The sequence below is a fragment of the Haliotis rufescens genome, unplaced genomic scaffold (assembly GCF_023055435.1).
Source record: "Haliotis rufescens isolate VD_foot unplaced genomic scaffold, xgHalRufe1.0.p SCAF_8, whole genome shotgun sequence".
NCBI lineage: Eukaryota > Metazoa > Mollusca > Gastropoda > Lepetellida > Haliotidae > Haliotis > Haliotis rufescens.
Genome location: NW_025964372.1, coordinates 26696697 through 26718754, shown reverse-complemented (window position 1 = coordinate 26718754; position 22058 = coordinate 26696697). Strand labels below are relative to the sequence as shown.

Below are 22058 nucleotides of genomic sequence, written 5' to 3'. Positions count from 1 at the left end.
TTCATCCCGACCTCACTTTATTGTGATCATGAAAACACAGACGAGGAAAAAGATCCATGCAGGGATTAAAATTTGTGATATTAGTAAAAATTCTTTATTTTCTACGAAAAAAACCACCATCAAAATCAAATGCTTCACAATTTAAAAAAAATAAGACGAAAATCTTACAATTAATTCATTGTGGCCAAAGATGCATATTTTCTTCATGAACTGCTTGGTGAGGATGCCAAGAGTATGTTTATAAGATAGTAATAATGATATGGGTTTTATAATCGAAACAACGTTCATTACATCTCAACAAAACAACAATATACATCGTAAAATCTCATCAATATGCAGAAATGAAGATCATTAAATCAGGATATCAAAGGGTAATCCAATTGTGAAATCATTAACAATTACCATGTGGTTAAAATAGACATTCAATCAACCCTGCAGACAAATCCGGAAGACATTATTTTGCCTTTTAATTGAAAAATCTGACTATGCCATGAAATCAAGTAAGAAAATATCATCAATAATATTTAGTTTCATCACAACCTTCAAGAATGCAAATTATATCAAATACTGAATCTATTTTCAACACATTTGGCGCTCTTGGGAATTAAAAAATAGGATACCAGGTACCTGGTTCTTAACGCTACTCTTTCCCCTTTGTCTAATGCAAGAAGGACGAATTCATTTCACAAGAAAATATATTGGTTTGGTCTTGATTAGGTATTATCATATTTTGGTTCCTTTTGCGTTCTTTCAACCAAAGGACTACAGTACTGGTGATAGTCATAGTGAGTGAATGGGTTGGGTTAACACAGCTTTTAACAGTATTCCAGTTATATCACGGCGTGTCAGCTTAATGTGGGAGGAAAGCCCGAAGTGATGCAAGTCTCAGATGTTTACCACTTTGGTGAAACCCACGAGCACGGGTGTGGTGCTGACAAATCTTAATCGGGGCGAACCTGGATTCGAACCCTCAATCATGGGTTCCCGGGTTCTTCAATTACTGTAAAGGCAATGTTTCGGTATAGATCTTGTAACGAACCGTCGCCTTTACAGTAATTAAAGAAGTTGTTATACATAAATTGTGTCTACTTTGTCATCCGTACGATACACTGATACGCCATCTACCTGGGACTCTACACGCACATCAAGAAAGTCATCAAGTCGAACCCACTGATCAAGTTTAGCCTCTAAACCAGCAATAGTGTCGGGAACAAACACTAAACAAATTCCCACTGGGAATTTTTAATCAATATAAAACTACACTTATGTGTGTGAGAATTTACATTAATTGAGACGGTTTTTAACTTATAAGAGGAGCATATCATAACTATTGCTATTAATCACAATCTCTGTAGGCAGATGGATGAGATTTGTGAATCATATGGACACATGCATTCAACTAATTAAACATCAAAACATGGTTGGTCATTAGTTAATTTCATGCCAAATTATTACAATTAAGGTGACATTACAACATTTTCTTACAGACATTATTAATGCTGACTAGTTGCACGGATCATTTATCCATCAATGGCTGAACACACATTGGTTGGTGAGTGAGTGAGTGAGTGAGTGAGTGAGTGAGTGAGTGAGTGAATTTGTATTAACACTGCTTTGAACAGTATTCCAGTCTTCCACAGTGTGTCAGCTTGTAGGAAAAAAAGTCCGAAATGGTCTTGGATGTTTACCAGTTAGGTGAAATCCACGAACACGGGTAATGTGCTGACCAAGAAACAATCAGGGTGAATTTGAGATTCGAACCCACAATCATAGGTTCCTGGCACGCCTAAGGGAAGTAACTCTGCACAATGTCCCCTGTAGAAGTTAGAGCCAGGAAGCTCTGAAGCTCACCTGACTATATTTTAATATACCAAACATCAAATCATAATTACGGTAATTGAAAAAAGATTCAGACGTGATAATATAACATATTCATATTTTTGTGTCGTTGAAAGACATGTACATTATTACATATCCCTGAAGAGCAAAATAACCACTTTTGACCACAATCCAGATTGCCATCAAAGTCACACACTGGACTATTGTGTACTCATAGCAGGACACTTGAAGAAACCTGTCTTCTGATTAACTGTCTAAATATTGCTGCAAGTCACCTGTCTACTCATTCACTGTCTAAATATTGCTGCAAGTCACCTGTCTACTGACTCACTGTCTAACTATTGCAGGCACTCAGTGCCTGGACACTGGTCAGTCTGGACTGTTCTGTCCGTGATACCTGTGGGTGGGAGGATCGAGTAGATTGGACATATCACATGTCGGCATGATGTGGGAGAAAAAGTCCAAAGTGATGCAGGTCTTAGACATTTACCACTTTGGTGAGACCCACAAGCATATAGCGCCAGTAATTGATGTGATTACGGGATTCTGACCCAACAGCTGAATCCCTATAACAACCAATACCCTTCATGAACAGCAATCAAAGAAAAAAATAATTATTCAGTCAGAACTAACTTATTTAGATTAGGCCAAGAGGAACCAGAGTCCATTTTTATCTCTCACCAGTTATCAGTAATGTATGATGTACTCTATTGTCTCTATCATCATCATCATCATCATCATCATCATCATCAAGAGTCTATCATAACCATATTGGGAGCTATTTGGCGACTATTTTCTTAACAAAATGAAACGGTCTTATTTATTCAGAAATAAGCATTTTTGCATTTCTGATCCTACAAGGCAGTTCTCCAGCAAGATCGTCCTCTTCCAGTACGACAAGGTCCTCTTCCAGTACGACAATGTCGGGTTTCTACTTGGGTTTCTTGTTGGATTTCTTCAGGATTTTCTTCAGATCCGTGCTCATGAAGTAGGGTTTGTCCGGTGAGCCATCATTCCTCTCCAGGTCCTCCACTGAAACAGGGAACATGACACTGTGTTCAAAATGTGGAGGTTATTTTAGAAATACAGTACAGTCTGGGCACAATCTCATTACAATCAGACCTCAGTTCTCGCTACCGCTAAACAAAGATCTGAAGACATCCCATTAGGGGTCACGTCAGAACGACCTTTCATCCGACCAATCAGTGCGTCGCTTACCAGATTATGAAAGTGACAGTCGGAATGTGATTTCTAATCATGCAATCTCGAAAACTTTAACATGGGGTATTCCGAACGATAGCTACGGGTTTAACGACTGAATCCTTTCAATCTAGACCATCTATAAATCATTCCAGAATGTTTTTTTGTTCAGTTTTCAAATTTGTAATCGAGAATTTGTCAAAATATGCTTCGAAGTGTAGTCGCCAGTTTGAAACTTGTGCCGTAAAGCACGAGAAAGCTGCCTTCTGATTGGTCATTCCATTGGTCGGTCAAAGTTCGCGCAAGGTCGGTCTGACGTGACCCTTAATGGGATGTCCTCAGATGTTCATTTAGCGGTAGCGAGAACTAAGATCTGATTTTAATGAGATTCAGTCTGGGCATCATGTGTTGTCTGTTAGATCATAGTCAGGCCCATCTTCCCGTGGCAAGGGAGTTAACTGACTATGAAAGTCCAGTTTCAACCCTTGCTGAACTAGGCTGGAATTATGGAGTCATTTTTTGGCTGGACTCATGAGTCTCTGCATGGTCCAATCAAATTGCGAAACGAAATCGACATCCAGTTTGAAAACTGCTGTGCAGATTTCGGTTTATTGCAGGATTTGCAAAGCATGTGTACTGCCAACTTAGTGTCAATAGATAATTTCCAAATCTGTTCATGTTTTTAATCAAGGTGCTCACATGACTTGATGCACTTCACGAGGTAAGACACGTTTTATCACAATATGGATTTTGATTATCGTTCTGATCTTGACTGAGTGGCGCCATTTTGTATGAAGCAAATGCCAGTGATATGAGAGGTGGAATCTGATAGGTCAATAGGAGGGAAATAGAAGTGACATAACTCGTAATAGCCACTGGTGGCGCTATGACCGAGCCTGGAAATTTGGCAATTGTGGAAACTGGACTTTTACAGTCAGTTAAGTCCCTTGCCTCAGGAAGATGGGTTAGGCCCTGCATTGTGTGCCCAAGAATATGGCATTTATATTGTGACCTGCATGTGTGTGGATGTGCATGTGTAGCTGCTTGTACTAGTCTGGACGAATGCCAGTTTCATAGCGCCAGCCCACTGAGGTATCATGCCACAGTTCAACAAGAACACCCCACTCAGACACAGTATACTGACTCTGAGCCGACCAGTTCTTGTTTATCCCCTCAATGTCAAGCACCAGGCAGGGTAACAAAAAGTACCATCTTTTAACGTCTTTTGGATTGACACAACCAGGGATCACCGTTTTTGGATAATTGATCAGAAAGACTGTGAAAGTATTGCATATTCATGTCGATGTTTCCTTATGCAATGCTGTGAAGCAAAACCATGTTTCTTTTACTGATATTCCTAATATGTTTGTTTGCTTCAAATCCTTACTAAAGATTTAGATAATTAATACATGTGGGATAAAAGCAAAAAAGCATCAAGATAAAGCCATTTCACTTACAAAATGGTAAGCACAACTACAGGATTCGTATTAAAGGTATAGCATGGTATAGGGAACGAGTTGTGATTAATTTCAGCCTTCTATCTATCAAAGATGTCCTAACTCCAGTTTTTACATAAATAAAGCGACAAAACCCTTTCCATATTCAATAGAAATCTCTGCATAAAGCAGAGTCAATTGTACAATTTAGACTATATCATGAGCACGTGTTTATGAATCACTATCACATAGAGATGATACCAGGTGTTCGCAAAAAGGTGAGCGTATCCTGCCACAACGGTGGCACCCATCACAAACACATGCAAAGTCAAGTCAATTGTTCACCCGAAAAAATATGGTAACATATGGTCAAAATAGGGAATTGTATAAGAAAGTTTTCATAATTGAAGCAATATTGACATGTTCTTAACTTCCGCAAGAAATCAATTAAAACATTTCCAAATGGCTTTACTATTTCCCTTTTAGCATTCTCAAGGAATTTGTGGTACATGAACTAATTGGACCATTAATTATAAAAAATAATTGAAATAATTGATTCCAGATTTTTCACATAATTAAGGCCTCAACAAGCCCCCTCAAGATGTGTAGAACATCCATCTTACAAAAACACAGGAACAGGGTGTCAACAGCCATGCTGAACACGTTGAAGAACGAGGTCGCAATCAGGAAGGTTCCAATCAGTAGAATCTGGAACACAAAACAATTGTCTGAACCCACTGAATTCTTTGTCTGAACCCACTGAATTCTTTGTCTGAACCCATTGAATTCTTTGTCTGAACCAACTTAATTGTCTGAACCCATTGAATTCTTTGTCTGAACCCACTGAAATCTTTGCCTGAACACACTGAATTCTTTGTCTGAACCAACTGAATTCTTTGCCTGAACTCATTGAATTATTTGTCTGAACCCACTGAATTTTTTATCTGAACCCACTGTATTTTTTGTCTGAACCCACTGAATTCTTTGTCTGAACCACACAGTTTCACATAGACATTGATATGAGAGACATCATGACAGAGTTAAACCCAACCTGACCCACAACAGCTAGACATTATAGAATTTTACTAGTGGTGGGACGATACACCGATACATCGGTGGATCGTGATTTTTTACTTCTCGATACAAGTAACGATCACAGTCGCACACTAAATAAAAAAGTATTTATTCTTACCTTAAATGTTTTCTTGAATAAGTGTAACACCATACATTAATTACCAGTGAAAATGAAAACGTAAATATTTTCATCCATTGTGCCATACCTGACACTGCGAATTGTTAATCATTAGTGTGCAATCCTGTTTATGAAAAAGATCGCTAACGTACCATATGCAAGTATCGAGATACATATTGATCCTGAGCAAGGTATCGTGCTATGTATCGCATCGCACAGTTGGTGTATCGTCCCAGCCCAAACTTTTACCCACAATGACAACTAGACATTATGACAATGTACCACCCACAATGACAGCTAGACATTATATAATTTTACCCACAATGACAACTAGACATTATGACAATGTTATACCCACCACGACAGGCACGAGGGAATAGTTGAGGTCGGGGACGAAGTTGGGAAGGATGTTGATTTTGCTGTTGAACCAGTAGTAGGCAGCGATTCCTGTACATAACAATGGAGGACATTTCTAACAGGATGGCAGGACTTGAGAAACAGACATTACTGAAGCTTTGCAGACCTGTTTAGCAGCCCGAGTAAGTATGGTTTCACACTGCTTTTATGAATCTTCAAGCAATATCAGTTTTGATACTGCTTCCGCACAACTGCTCATTAAACAACTAACAATAAAGAGTACATCTGTTGAAAAACCTAAAGATTTTTAAGGTGAGTTATGCAGAAAACGAAATAATGGCTATGCTGTAATAGAGGTAAGGTAATCACACAAATTATCTTTATTCAAAATTTAACATTTTATAATCTATTCTATTTATTTAAAAAATTGTTTGGAAAAAATATGTAAATGATATCATTCTGAATTTGGTATTGTGAAAATAGTCAGTTATCCCTTAAAATCATCATCGTACTAACCAATAGCTCCGGTGACCATCAGTTTGCTTATGAACATGATGAAATCAGCCACCTTGTCCAGCACAAAGGTCCTACAAACACAACATATCAGCGTGACGATCATGAACCTATTGTTCAGTGCATATAGAGTGCTAGAAAACAACAATGTAAACATATGGCAGTATAACAATTCATGAAATTAATCCATGAAATTATGAATTTGTATAGACCACTTATACTTATGCTCAAATACATCAGTTTTATTGGAACAGCGTCCACTCTATTTTCGTTCTCAACTCCCCAGGAAGTATTCCACCCAAGCAGCCTGTCAGGCGCTGGAAGGTTAACATCCATGGTTTGGTTGTAGACAGCAGTTACACACCGGTACAGACAGATAGACAGACAGGCAGACGTGTTTTTTTACGTCTCACTCATGAGTACAGCAGATATATAAATATATACAATACGGCTAATATAATAATAGTCTTGGTTCTCAGGCACCGCCCGAATCATATTAATGTTTGCCGCATGTTTCGTTTTTATTTCCATTTTATAAAAAAATAAAAAATAAAAAATATTCTGCATCTTGAACACAAGACCCAACAGTGAAATGCTACAAAACTTAAGAACAACATGATTTCACCAAAATTATTGTAAACAAAATTTGGTTGCGTACTAGCTTGAACAATAAAAAAAACCTAAAAACAATCACCGCAATTGGGATACGATGACATGCATCAACCAAGTCAGCGAGCCTGACCACCCAATGCTGTTGGTTGCTGGGATGCTGTGTCCCAACTTCCACCTACCTCACAATGTTTCTCATTATCAAGAAAAATCCATCTTTAGCAGCTGAGCAGAAGTTTCTTCCATAGATAGCAGTCTGACAAAAAAAGAAAGAATTGAACAAAATTGTAATATTTTGCTTGTTTGTTCACTTCTGGGAAATCCTTTTTGGCAGATTTATCTCCCTTTTTCCCCCATTAGTCAAGCTCCTCACAGTGATAGCCACTCACAGAGCTCTCTACACTGCCACCAGTCACAGCTCCCTACTGTGTCAAGCTGACACAACCATGTAAGGAGTTGAACTCGCAACTAACTGTAGGCTGGTTTGTTGTTTTATGCTGCACTCAGCAATATTCCAGCTATATGACAGCGGTCTGTAAATTATCGATTCTGGACCATACAAATCCAGTGATTGATATGATGAGCATCGATCCACTCAATTGGGATCTATGACATGCTTCAACCAAGTCAGCAAGCCTGACCACCCCATCCCGTTAGTCGCCTCTTACGACAAGCATAGTCACCTGTAACGGCAAGTATGGGTTGCTGAAGACCTATTCTAGCCCGGATCTTCACGGGTCTCGCAACAAACTGAGTTATGATTACAAAGTGACTGTTGTGATGCTGAATGCTCTTCCCTTAGCAAAAATAATTTTCTTTGTTTGTCAGTTTGAATTTCTATTTCATTGGAACTGCCATGTAGTTAGTCTGCAGGAATGTAAAGGGGAGGTTGGGTGCTTTACATTAGTATGTAATCAAAAACAAATCGGATTCAACAAACAAAACTAATCTAAGTTCATCTGGGAAATGGTAAGTCGAAAATCATTTTAAAATTCGCTGTGACGGCATTCCCAAAGACATACAGAAGGATATCAATGTCACTACAGTTTGGGTTAGAGGGTGAATTTCAAGATGGCTGCTTGAAATGGCTGCTTGCATACGGATGGCAGATGTGGCAGCAATGATACCAGGAGGGTAACGAAGGTGTCACGCCCTGGTACGGAGCTTCACACTTTGTCCCTTCCGACAATATAGGCTACCGAGGACCTAGTCCTGGCGATCTTAGTGCTACGTTGATCATAAGCCTATGATAAAGAATGGGAGATACGACCAACACAGCACTAGATCACTTTGTGGAACAGGTTCCAGGATCCCCACAAGGTCAAGGTTAAAGTGACGACATGTACCATGATGTAGGCATTCTTGTTGATGAACTTGAGGATCTTCTCCAGGCACCAGAAGCAGCAGCTCAAACACCTGCACAGAAAAGGGCAGACAATGGACCTGTGTTGTTACCACCTGGTCTAACTTTTTCAAATATTGGAATCTTTAGTGATCTCAATCAGAATTTAGTTCCTGGTCAGTGAGTGAGTGAGTGAGTGAGTGAATGTTATTTTACCCTGTCAGTACTATTACAGACATCTCACATCCGCTTGTCAGGTGTTCACTCTGGCTCAGATGAACCATCAGCCTTTTGTCCTTGTGAGGTGAGGTGAGATGAGTGAGTATTGTTTTACACTGCTTTTAGCAATATACCGTATTCGACGTAATAAGTCTCCGCTCTAATAAGCGTCCACAGTGATATTTGCTAATATATTGGCTAGTGAACAATCCCAATTAACACCCCTTCCAATTGATCAATGTACTCAAGACTTATTTATTCATGTATAATACGCACTCGTTTGATATATGCACCCTTAATTATCGGCAATTAAATTCTGGAAAAATATATCTGTCGTGTATAATACGCACAGACTTTTCTTTTGTGTCATTTCAGGTACATAAACCTTGAAATTTACAATCTTTCAACTCTGCTTTTTTTAAACCAAAATTATATTCCAATAAGAGCCCCCTATTTCTAATTTTGAGAGCGCCCTGGGCGCTTATTACGTCAAATACGGTATACCAGCAATATCATGGCAGGGGACACCAGAAATTTTGCTTCACACATTGTACCCACATAGGGAATTGAACCCGGGTCTTCCGTGGCAAGCTGACGCTTGAACCACTAGGCTACCTCACTCCCCCTGAGGGGAGATGAAATGGTGTAACATCATGTTCAACGTTATTGCACATACACATGTATACAGCGACATGCAGGGTAACAACAAGTAGCACCTGTAACAACACTCAACATGACTTGACTTATATTTGGTGGTTTGTTCGTAATTTAACGCCACACTCTGCAATATTTCAGCTATATGACGGCGGTCTGCAATACTCAAGTCTGGACCAGACAATCCAGTGATTGATATCATGAGCATCAATCTACGTAATTGGGATATGATGATATGCATCAACCAAGTCAGTGAGCCTGACCACCCTATCCTGTTTGTCACCTCTTACGACAAGCATAGTCACCTTTTACGGCAAGCGTGGGTTGCTGAAGACCTGTTCTAATCCGAATCTTCACAGGTGCTTGGCTTATGGAGGACAATTACAACATACATACAAATATATCTAATGTGCTGGAATTTTTATTTGAATAAAAAGGACAACCCAAACAGCATTACCTCATTCTCAAAAGGTTTGCATGATTTTAAGGACAAATTGGCAAGCAGAGATTTTAGGGATTTAGCTTACTTGACAATGAATCTTGCCACCTTGTTCTCCGAGCCCTTCAGTTTCCGACTCAGGTACTCCAGGACTGATCTGATCAGCTGAACGATAGCGATGAGGACGGAGCCAAACGCAAGTGTGCCGAGATGATACCTTGGAACAAGAACAGGAAGCATCAGTGTGTGAGTTGGGTTTTGTGTTTGTTTGCTTGTTTGTTTGTTGTTTAATGTCGCACTCAGCAATATTCAAGCTATATGACGGCAATCTGTAAATAATCAAGTCGGGACCAGACAATCCAGTGATTGATATCATGAGCATCAAGCCACGCAATTGGGATACGATGACATGCATCAAACAAATCAGCATCGATCCCCTTAGTCGCCTTATATCTTCCTACGTGATTTTACTGATGCTGGAATTTGAGGTTTCATTTTACGGACATCAGGCTTGACTGATGGCACATTACTAATCGTTTCCGCTATAACCATTGTGTCATAGCAGAATGGGAATGTTTCAAATGTATACGTTTTTTATTCCAGATTTGATACCTGTAAACTTCAATCAAATGAAAGATAGTGATATTGTGTTTACATAATGTCAACATTTTGGGTTTTGATGTGTCAAGTAATTGTGAATGAGCATGTGGTATATATATACCAGGTGAGGTGAAAGGTGGTTTAATGCCAAGTTCAAGATAACTGCACTTATATAGGACATGTACTTATAGCGACAGGCATGCATTAGTCCGAACAGTTTTATAATGCTCATCTTCCTAGGGCAAGGGAATTAACTGACTCTAAAAGTCCAGTTTCCACCTCTGCAAATCCTGCAAGTGATTGAAATCTGTATGGCAGTTTACGAACCAGATGTTGATATCGTAATGCAATTTTGATTGTACTATGCATAGACTCTTTAGTCCAGCCAAAATATAACTCCATAATTCCAGCTTACCTCAGCAAGGGTTGAAACAGGACTTTTACAGTCAGTTAACTCCCTTGCCTCGGGAAGATGTATAGTCCACTGAGATACCTTGCTGCAGTTGCCATGGAGACCCATGTATAGTAATATTCTGATTCGACCATTCCTTGTTTTATCCCGTTTATGCCAAGCGCCAGACAGGGTAGCAACAAGTACAATCTTTTAACATCTTTTGGCATGTCACAGCTGGTGATTGAACCCCCGACCTCCTCTCTACAAGGCTTTGTGATTCCCCTAACACATCCTAAAGAATCATCTCCTGAAGTCCCAATTAAAGCCATCATGGTTCTGGTAACACTCACCGTATCGCCCGGTAGAATGAGGACGCCAGCGGGGCAGAAGGGATATCCTTGGATTTGTCAAATGCCCAGTAGTAGGATGCAAACGCTCCAGCCAGGGTCATCTGTCCCAGAGCGATGACAAAGTTCATCATCCAGAAGAACATGAAGAGCATGTAGAACTGGAGGTACACTGTGTATCTGAGGCAGAAGAGCATCATGTGAACAAGCCAGCCAGGTGGGAAGTCTTACCAACAGGGACTTGCCTTGGTCTACATACAGTCAAGTCTCGTTAATCCGACACTCGTTTATCCAACAATCGGCTTTATCCGACACAAATTATGGGAACCGATTTAATCAGTGCTATTTAGACCCGTTAATCCGACAGTCTCGCACTCCGACTCCGAGACACCTAATTTGCAACGAAATGCTGAAATCACTCATAGTCTCATTAATCCGACACGGTGATCAGCATACTCCGTGGTCATCTGCCTGCGAGTACACAGCCCCGGCTGCAGAGATAAACTTGCTTAACAATAAACAATTAATTCTTTAAATACACAAAACAGGATCAATCACATGCCTAGATTACCTCAATCTCATCAAAATCGGATACAAGTTCTCGCTACCGCTTAAGACATCCCATTACAGGTCACGTCAGAACAACCTTTCGCGAACTTTGACCGACCAATGAAATTACTGACAGGATGTCCAATTTTCGATCACGAACATTGATACTACCTAATTTCGTTTATCCGACATACTCGTTAATCCGACATAATCATATGCAACCAACAATGTCGGATTAACGGGGCTTGACTGTACACTTACACCATAGATACATATAGTTGGTTGGTTTGTTGTTTTACGCCGCACTCAGCAATATTCCAGCTAAATGACGGCAGCCTGTAAATAATAGAATCTGGACCAGACAATCCCGTGATTGATATCATGAGCATCGATCCACGCAATTGGGATCGATGACTTGCTTCAACAAAGTCAGCGAGCCTGACTTACCGATCCCGACAAGCATAGTCGCCTAGAAACATACAGAGGTGAGGTGAGGTGAAATGGGGTTTAACGTCGCGTCCAAGATTATTGCACTTATATAGCGACGTGCATGTACGTGTATGTGTTTGTGTGGCTGCTTGTACTAGTCCGGACTGATGCCGATTTATAGTGCTAGCTCACTGAGATACCATGCTGCAGTTTAACATGAATACCCCACTCAGACACAGTATACTGACTCCGAGCCGACCAGTCCTTGTTTTAGCCCCCTAATGCCGAGCGCCAGACAGGGTAACAACAAGTACCCTCTTTTAACGTCTTTGGGTATGACGCAGTCGGGGATCGAACCCCGGACCTTCCGCTCTCCGGGCGGACGTTCTACCACTAGACCACGGAGGCGGCCCAGAAACATACAGAGAAGTCTGATGAAAATAACAATCAGTCAAGTATTTTACCACAGAGTGTCTTTATTCTTATCACGATATGCTGCACATGATTTCCAAACTTTACACGCTAATCCTGCATAAGACAAATGGTGCATCTAGAGTCATGGACCTATGACGTCACATGTGATTCGTTCTTGAACATTGGTATAAGACAACATACCAGTATGTTGGTTTGTGCATCGAACTGATATAATATAGCTTGAATATGATTAAGAGCGACATAATATAGAGCTTGAACATGATTAATTCTTCACATATTAACCACTATGTATGGTATTCAAATTTCCTTTGGCAGTGAGTACATTTGCAAATTCTGGGAACTCTTGGTGTATGTGATATTCCAGTCCTGCTCAACACCATAACATAAACAAGATGGATTTGTTTTGTTTGTTGTTTAACACCAGTCAGGAAAATTCTAGCTATATCCTAGGAGTTGGTAAATAATGTCCCAACCAGACAAACCAGTGATTGATATTATGAGCAACATCCTATCGTGGTACGATGACATACAATCTCGTCACAGAGCCTGACTCCTAGATCTGTCCGGTCACGGCCAGTAAAGGACCCTGGGAACCATCTCTAACCTGGAACCTCCGGGGGAACTGATGCATCTAGTCACATCAGAGGAATGGGATAAATAGTACCTACCTACTGCCTCCGTACTTGACGAACTCGCACACCTTAGCTGCCGTGTCTCCACCCTGCAATCCGACATATCATCAGTATTATAATAATGAGTAAATTCATAATCTGTTGATTCAACACAAGAGGATGTGCCCCATTATTATCATTGGATCAGTGTGCTCTCAAATGCCATTCTCAGCTCCCTGGGTAGTATACAGCCTAAGATACCTATGAGGGGCTAGAAGGTTAAGTCATATTACCAACTCATCCTACCGGGTACCCATTAGCTACTGGGAGAACATCGGTGTGCTCTCAAATGCCATTCTCAGCTCCCTGGGTAGTGTACAGCCTTAGCTGCCTATGAGGGGCTAGAAGGTTAAGTCACATTGCCACCTCATCCTACCGGGTACCCATTAGCTACTGGGAGAACATCAGTGTGCTCTCAAATGCCATTCTCAGCTTGGATACCTATGAGGGCCTAGAAGGTTAAGTCACACTACCACCTCATCCTACCGGGTACCCATTAGCTGCTGAGAGAACATCAGTGTGCTCTCAAATGCCATTCTCAGCTTAGATACCTATGAGGGCCTAGAAGGTTAAGTCACATTACCACCTCATCCTACCGGGTACCCATTAGCTGCTGAGAGAACATCAGTGTGCTCTCAAATGCCATTCTCAGCTTAGATACCTATGAGGGCCTAGAAGGTTAAGTCACATTACCACCTCACCCTACCGGGTACCCATTAGCTGCTGAGAGAACATCAGTGTGCTCTCAAATGCCATTCTCAGCTTAGATACCTATGAGGGCCTAGAAGGTTAAGTCACACTACCACCTCATCCTACCGGGTACCCATTAGCTGCTGAGAGAACATCAGTGTGCTCTCAAATGCCATTCTCAGCTTAGATACCTATGAGGGCCTAGAAGGTTAAGTCACATTACCACCTCACCCTACCGGGTACCCATTAGCTGCTGAGAGAACATCAGTGTGCTCTCAAATGCCATTCTCAGCTTAGATACCTATGAGGGCCTAGAAGGTTAAGTCACATTACCACCTCATCCTACCGGGTACCCATTAGCTGCTGAGAGAACATCAGTGTGCTCTCAAATGCCATTCTCAGCTTAGATACCTATGAGGGCCTAGAAGGTTAAGTCACATTACCACCTCATCCTACCGGGTACCCATTAGCTACTGGGAGAACATCAGTGTGCTCTCAAATGCCATTATCAGCTTAGATACCTATGAGGGGCTAGAAGGTTCAGTCACATTACCACCTCATCCTACCGGGGACCCATTAGCTACTGGGAGAACAGAGGAATATTTCGAACAGTCACTTGTCTAAGGAGACCTGTACGCTGTCAAAAGGTCCACATGCCATAAAGTCAGGGAATTCTCAATATGATGTAATCAACAACAAGCCAAGAATATTGTGACAAGCATGGCTGCAAGTCATATGGCACTATCAATAAATTGGGCAGTGAAGAATGGCCAACTACAATGTCTTACCCCTGGGGAACATGGTATTCTCTCCACGACTGACTGGACAACCTCATTGGATGTGACGGCTGTGTTGACCGTTTCGTTGGTGGTTGTGTTGGTATAGTACTCCGCGTCACCTATTGAAGCTAAGTATCTTGTGAAGGTCAAGGTCAACACAAGGGGAAATAGTGGTTGAGTGGATGGTTGACTGAGTGAGTGATTTGAGTGAGTGAGTGGATGAGATATTGACTTTAGTCAGTGTTGCCTGTGATAACTCTACTTCCTGAGGCAAGGGAGTTAACTGACTATAAAAGTCCAGTTTCCACCCTTGTTGAACTAGGCTGCAATCATGGAGTTATATTTTGACTGGACTTAGAAGTCTAAGCATAGTCTAATCAAAATCACATAACGAAAACAACATCTGGTTCGTAAACTGCCATGCAGAATTTGCAAAACATGTGCACCCATAACTTTGTATCCATAGATATTTTCCAAATCTTTTCATGTTTTTAATCAAGGTGCTCACATGATTTGATCCACTTTGCGAAGTAAGACCTGTTTTATTAGAAAATAGATCTTGATTATCGATTAGATCGTCTACACTGGGCGACTGCATTTTATTTGACGAAAATGCAAATGATATGGTAGGTGGAATCTGGTTGGTTAATAGGAGGGACATAGAAGGGAAATAACTCATAATGGCCACTGTTGGCGCTACGATCTAGCCCAGAAATATCAGTCTAGTTCAGCAAGGGTGGAAACTGGACTTTTACAGCAGTTAACTCCCTTGCCTCAGGAAGATGGTGTAGACCTGAGAACATAGGAACAGAATGACACAGTAACCAACGGTCAAGTTGAAGAATATACACAACTGTCATGGTAAATTTCCAGATAGAGTATATATAGATTTGGGGAAGGCAAATAAAAGGCTGTCTTAATTCCACCTATTTCAGTTACTAGGCAACATCAACAACCTGCATGATATGATAGTCCATCAGGACAGCCCATACCCTGTGAGTGAGTGGCTGTTGTTACAGTAAGTGAGTTTAATGCCACTTAGACAGTAATTCCTTCATACTCTTTAATTTGAACAGGAAGCCTGCTGAGTGAGTGAGTGAGTTGGGTTTAACACCGCTTTGAACAGCATGCCAGTTATATCACGGCATGTCAGCTTGATGTGGGAGGAAAGCCCAAAGGGATGCAGGTCTCAGACGTTTACCATTTTGGTGAAACATAAGAGCATGTGTAAGGTGCTGACAAACCTAGATTTATAATAAGGGCAAACCTGGATTCTGACACACCAAAGGGACGCAACTCATCACAGCGAATTCCAGCACCTTAGATCCCTAGTAATTGTTACAAGTTAAGCCAGATAATTAAAACCAGGCGAGTGAGTGAGTATGATTTTACGCTGCTCTTAGCAACATTCCAGCAATATCATGGTAGGGAACACCAGAAATGGGTGTCACAAATTGTACCCATGTTGAGAGTCGAACCCCGCATGATGAGCGAATGCTTTATCCGCTAGGCTACCTGACCGCCCCTACTCATTAAGGACCAACATGGAGGATACATGGCGGTTGATCCCCAGTAGATGACCACCAGCACTTGCAGGACGAACGGGATGATCGGCCATAACAGCGTGTAGGACATCGTCCCAATAGCTCTGCAATAATAACATAAATACTAAACATTTCATAGACTTCCGACCTTTTCTGACTGCAATGTTTCTCAGTTGCAGTAAAATGCTACCGCAAACCAAAATCAGTCGTCAACCTCTTCATCAACAGCTTAATCAAGGCAAATGTCAAATTGATCCTTGTCTGCAACTTTTACAATAGAAACACACATCTACAAAATGTTGTACTATCTGTTTTTGTGACAAAGGGCAGTACTTTCAACATAACTTCTAATGTCTCACAGTATACAAGAACTGACTATCTTACAAATCCTCTTCTCCAAGTTCCCCACGCCTACAAGACGGAATAATATAGAGCCAAAAAGTAAAACTTCTGTTGCTATGGTTACTGAAGAATTTGAATACTGCACCTGCTGCCCTCCTTGATGAGTTGGATGGCGATGCAGATGCGGGGGATGAGGAAGAGCAGGACGATCACGAAGATGATCAGAAGAGTTGCTGATGTGCAGCCTGCCAAAACAATACATTCATATCGTCAATCTGACGGAACAAGTAAAGACGATCCTCACCGTCTTTAGCCACTAGTACGAAGTCAGAGTCTGGTAGTTCAGTTTACTAAACTTAGCTAATAACACTCCATATGAGAACATTGAAATGTACTTTTAATTATTCTAAAAGCCATGTTCAGGCTAGTGGGCTAAAAAGTTTTCAGACTGTTCTTGTGAGAAATGACTGACACCTTTTCCCATCTCTATTCACAGTTCCCTGGACATGTATAAAACATAAATATACCAAGTGAAACAAAGTATATGCAATATTATACTGTTTAAAGGTATACCACTATACAGTCATATAACGCCTATGTGATACATAGGGATTATTATATGAGCATGTGTGTCATACTGAATTTACGAAATGAGAGTGAGAATTCTTGTATTTCCCAATCGAGAGCGAAGGTAATACATGACTTCTGATACGAGTTTCGTAAAATCAATGTGACACACATGTGAGTGTAATAATTTCTTTATTACCCATTATTTCTTAATCCTTTTGAGCTCCCCTTTTTAAAAATGCAGTGATGACCACACCGCCTAGAAAGCCACAATTTGTCGAATGACATCAACAATCTCAGGTTTGATGTTGTTCAGAATTACGTCATTCTGACCTTACGTCACAATAAGATTTGAATGACGTCAACAATGCTGTCAGGATGACGGAAACAATAAGCCAGTGCGTGAGAAGTGATATTTGCACTATTGCACATACGATGTTTAGGAACTCGGTTATTTCTAGCATTTGGGTAATAAACTGTTCTACAGTTACCCCCGCCCAAACAATTATGAACATGGCCACCCCATATCCCTGCTGGGGGCACGGGCGGCCCAGTCATCTAAGGCACCGCGATTCGCTGTGCAGAGTTACGTCCCTTGGGCACGCCAGAAACCTATGATTGTGGGTTCGAATCCCGGTTCGCCCCGATTATGTTTCTAGGTTTGTCAGCACCATACCCGTGCTCGTGGGTTTCACCAAAGTGGTAAACGTCTGAGACCTGCATCACTTCGGGCTTTCCTCCCACATTAAGCTGACACGCCGTGATATAACTGGAATACTGTTAAAGGCGGCGTTAAACCCAACTCACTCACTCACCCCAGATCCCTGCTATGAGGACAACTCACCGAAGGCCAGCCAGGTCTGGTAGAGGGTGAGGTAGTAACTGAAGTTGAATGTGAAGGCGTGGGACAAGCCGAACTCTTTCTCCGTGTTCATGCCCTTCAACTTGTAGTACTGGGAGTAGCAGTAGTAAGTGCCTACAACACATGGCAATCATATACATTATGTCAACATAAGTTGTGGGACGATACACTGATGCATCGGTGGATCACCTTTTTTTACTTCTCGATACAAGTATCGATCACAGTAGCACACTGAGTAAAAAGCATCGATTTTTACTGCAAATGTATTCTGAACAAATGTAACAGCAAACACTAAATACTCGTAAAAATGAGTAGAGAAAACGTAAATATTTTCATCCATTGTACCATACTTGACACTGCCAACGGTAAATCTTTAGTGGGCCAGGTATTTGGCCATCCTTTCTATGAAAAAGATGGCTTAGGCACCACAGATAAGAGCACATGCATGCAAGTATCGTGGTACGTATCGGATCAAACAGTTGGTGTATCCTGGAAGCCCTAGTCAACATTGTCAAAAACAGTTGTCTAAGGAGCTGCAATTCGCTGTGCAGAGTTGCGTCTCTTAGGCATGCCAGAAATCTATGATCATTGGTTTGCATCGAAGTGGTAAATGTCAAAGACCTGCATCACTTCAGGCTTTCCTCCCACATTAAGCTGACACGCTCCGAAGGAACAGGAATACTGTTCAAAGCGGCATTAAACCCAAATCACTCACTCATTCAGCAGGTGTACAGCTCAAGTGAAAGGTTTATGTTGTGAAGTCTTGAGCCATCAATCGTAAGAAAGTATGTCTCTTATTTATGTTTTTAACAGAACGGGATTAGTGGTGTAGTCTAGCTGTAAAAGTGTTGACTTGTCAGGCCCGAAGGCCCGGGTTCGCTTCCCCCCATTGATACAATGTGTGAAGCCCATTGTTATTGTCTCCCGCCGTAATATTGCGGACCCCACATGCATACCATATTTTCTTGAGTATAGTGGGCACCAAAGTATAATGCGCACCGGGGACACGGGTGGCCCAGTGGTCTAAGGCGCCGCGATTCACTGTGCAGAGTTGCGTCCCTTGGGCACGCCAGAAACCTATGATTGTGGGTTTGAATCCCAGTTCGCCCCAATTATGTTTCTAGGTTTGTCAGCACCATACCCGTGCTCGTTTGTTTCACCGAAGTGGTAAACGTCTAAGACCTGCATCACTTCGGGCTTTCCTCCCACATTAAGCTGACACGCCGCGATATAACTGGAATACTGTTAAAAGCGGCGTTAACCCCAACTCACTCACTCACTTACATAATGCGCACCACCCTCTAGGGGATTCAGTATTTTGGAAAAAATGACATCGTACCCCAAACATGGTCAGTACAAATTTGAAATTTGAGATAAAACATCACCAGACATGTTGATTTACTGTTTAAATTGTATTGCCTGTTCTGCTAAGCATTATTTTCCATGCAGAAATTAAGATCACCACATGTATTTTCCCACAAGCTTAGCCGAAAACAGCATTCAGCTGTACACACGTTTTCTCAGAATCCACCAGTGACATTTTTAAAACTTACCCAATAACGTAACTTTATAGAATTTTGTTGCAATGATCGGAAGAATTGTATCCGAAACTATTATCTTATCAGGAAATAATATATATTCCAATATCGTGTTATTAGAGTTGCAGTCTTCACTGTATATATTTAAAATAGTAATAGCCATGAGTGTGGCACTTTGGTGCAGTTGATCCCTATTGCGTTTTTCTATTGCTGTCACTGTCAAGGTTCCTGCGCTCGCAACACAAAAAACTTCATGTTGACATATAATAGGCAAACTACAACCATGACAACAAATATGACTTTTAAAGAGTCAAAGTTTGGCAATAATGATATATGTATCCATTCTCTGTCAACTAAAGTTTGTTTCAGGGCATCAATAGGGGTAATCTGACCGTGGTTGCTGTTTATAAGGGTTAGTTGTGCGATCCACTGATCACTGACGGTTTTGCAGAAATTAATTCAAATAGTGAACGAAATTTTGAATAAAAGTAAGTTTGTTTTTTACAAACTTAAGTCCAGATATACAATGGACACTTTAAAACCAGACAGTGTAGTTACAAAATTACATTGCGTACTTCAGTATGGATTTGTTGACATGGTACTTCCGGTGTTCCGTGCTCACGGTAATGTCTTTGCGTTGGGAGAAAAACCATCAAAACTCATTATGGCATGTGGTTTCTTTTTAAAAAAGTGTGCACTTTACTCAAGGAAATATGGTACTGGTAAATAACTCGTAGATAAAGGTGGCAGAATGTGTTGTCTCACCGAAGCTGAAGAGTCCGACAAAGAGGACCAGGGTCAACCAGACCATGACTCCAACCAGCCACCTCATCAGGATGATCCACAAAAGGGATATCAGCATGGCAATAAACAGGCCTCTGTAACAGGAACAGGGATATCAGCATGGCAATAAACAGACCTCTGTAACAGGGATATCAGCATGGCAATAAACAGGCCTCTGTAACAGGGATATCAGCATGGCAATTAACAGGCCTCTGAAACAAGAACAGGGATATGAACATGGCAATAAACAGGCCTCTGTAACAGGTATGTCCTACCCACAGAAGCACATTGGTAATGTCTGTTTACAAACCTCACAGTGGTAATAGTTGTCTTATATATACTACTCTACAGTTGATAGGGATAGTTTTACCTTTCCATGATACACAAATTAATTCTTATATGCCCAGTGTATGTTTAAATAGAATGAGTAAATGAGTATTGTTTTACGCCACATTTATAACACTATTCCAGCAATATTACGGCGGGAGACACCAGAAATGGGCTTCACACATTGTACCCATATCGGGAATCGAACCCGGGTCTTCGGCATGACGAGCTAACGCTTTACCCACTAGGCTACAACACCGCCCCTTAAATAGAATGACACATCTGATGACCCCTATCAAGAGTTCAGAAGTAAACATGTGTTTCAGAACAGTTTTGATCAGATCGGTACTTACATCAAAATGAAATACCATGAAGATGACACATCCCTAAATATGAGCTCTCCATATTCCTTGAACTTGTAGAATTCCGCCAGAAACCTGAAAACAAACACAGGAGGCCATAATAGCACATGATGAACATAAACATCATCACTATCATCCATCAGTTACCATCATCATCCATACAACACCCCTAGCATCATCAGTCATCCATTGGCATCATTCATTGGCATCTCTATTAGCATCATTCATTGGCATAATTCATTGGCCTCATCCATTGGCCTCATTCATTCATCCTATTTGTCAATCTGCTAATAGGGAGCAGTTCAAAGGTTGGACCCAGTGGGGATTCTAGATTAGAATAGGTCCCCAGCAACTTATGCTGGTCTTGGGGATTCTGGGTTAGAATAGATCCCTAGCTACCTATGCTGGTCGTGGGGATTCTGGGTTGGAATAGGTCCCCAGCAACCTATGCTGGTCGTGGGGATTCTGGGTTGAAATAGGTCCTCAGCAACCTATGCTGGTCGTGGGGATTCTGGGTTGGAATAGGTCCCCAGCAACCTATGCTGGTCATGGGGATTCTGGGTTGGAATAGGTCCCCAGCAACCTATGCTGGTCATGGGGATTCTGGGTTGGAATAGGTCCCTAGCAACCTATGCTGGTCATGGGGATTCTGGGTTGGAATAGGTCCCCAGCAACCTATGCTGGTCGTGGGGATTCTGGGTTGGAATAGGTCCCTAGCAACCTATGCTGGTCGTGGGGATTCTGGGTTGGAATAGGTCCCCAGCAACCTATGCTGGTCATGGGGATTCTGGGTTGGAATAGGTCCCCAGCAACCTATGCTGGTCGTGGGGATTCTGGGCTAGAATAGGTCCCCAGCAACCTATTCTGGTTGTAGGTTGGTGAAGTGGTAGATAGCTTGGCATATGCATCAGACCACAATGACCTGGATTGTTTTTGACGAGCTGCCATCATACAGCTGGGATATAACTTCATACAGGATGAACATACATCCCACTTTCACCCTTAAACTTAAATGTGAAAATGGTGACATCCTCAAAAA

The 22058-nt window shown here is 41.3% G+C and overlaps 1 protein-coding gene across 1 annotated transcript in view; it reads right to left on the bottom strand.

Moving 5' to 3' along the window:
* Positions 1-975: 975 nt before the first annotated feature.
* The window catches only part of LOC124143460 (choline transporter-like protein 2), a 58261-nt gene continuing 37178 nt past the window's right edge, over positions 976-22058 (bottom strand). Inside the window, exons 9-23 of the mRNA XM_046512440.2 lie at positions 21011-21094; positions 20313-20425; positions 17992-18123; positions 16726-16825; positions 16250-16342; positions 14704-14830; positions 13223-13275; positions 11145-11321; positions 9889-10017; positions 8493-8562; positions 7329-7402; positions 6541-6611; positions 6026-6114; positions 5099-5183; positions 976-2871 (exon numbers count right to left, since the gene is read on the bottom strand). Coding sequence (XP_046368396.2) covers positions 2771-2871; positions 5099-5183; positions 6026-6114; positions 6541-6611; positions 7329-7402; positions 8493-8562; positions 9889-10017; positions 11145-11321; positions 13223-13275; positions 14704-14830; positions 16250-16342; positions 16726-16825; positions 17992-18123; positions 20313-20425; positions 21011-21094 — 1498 coding nt within the window. The 3' untranslated portion in view covers positions 976-2770. The remainder of the gene's footprint in view (positions 2872-5098; positions 5184-6025; positions 6115-6540; positions 6612-7328; positions 7403-8492; positions 8563-9888; positions 10018-11144; positions 11322-13222; positions 13276-14703; positions 14831-16249; positions 16343-16725; positions 16826-17991; positions 18124-20312; positions 20426-21010; positions 21095-22058) is intronic.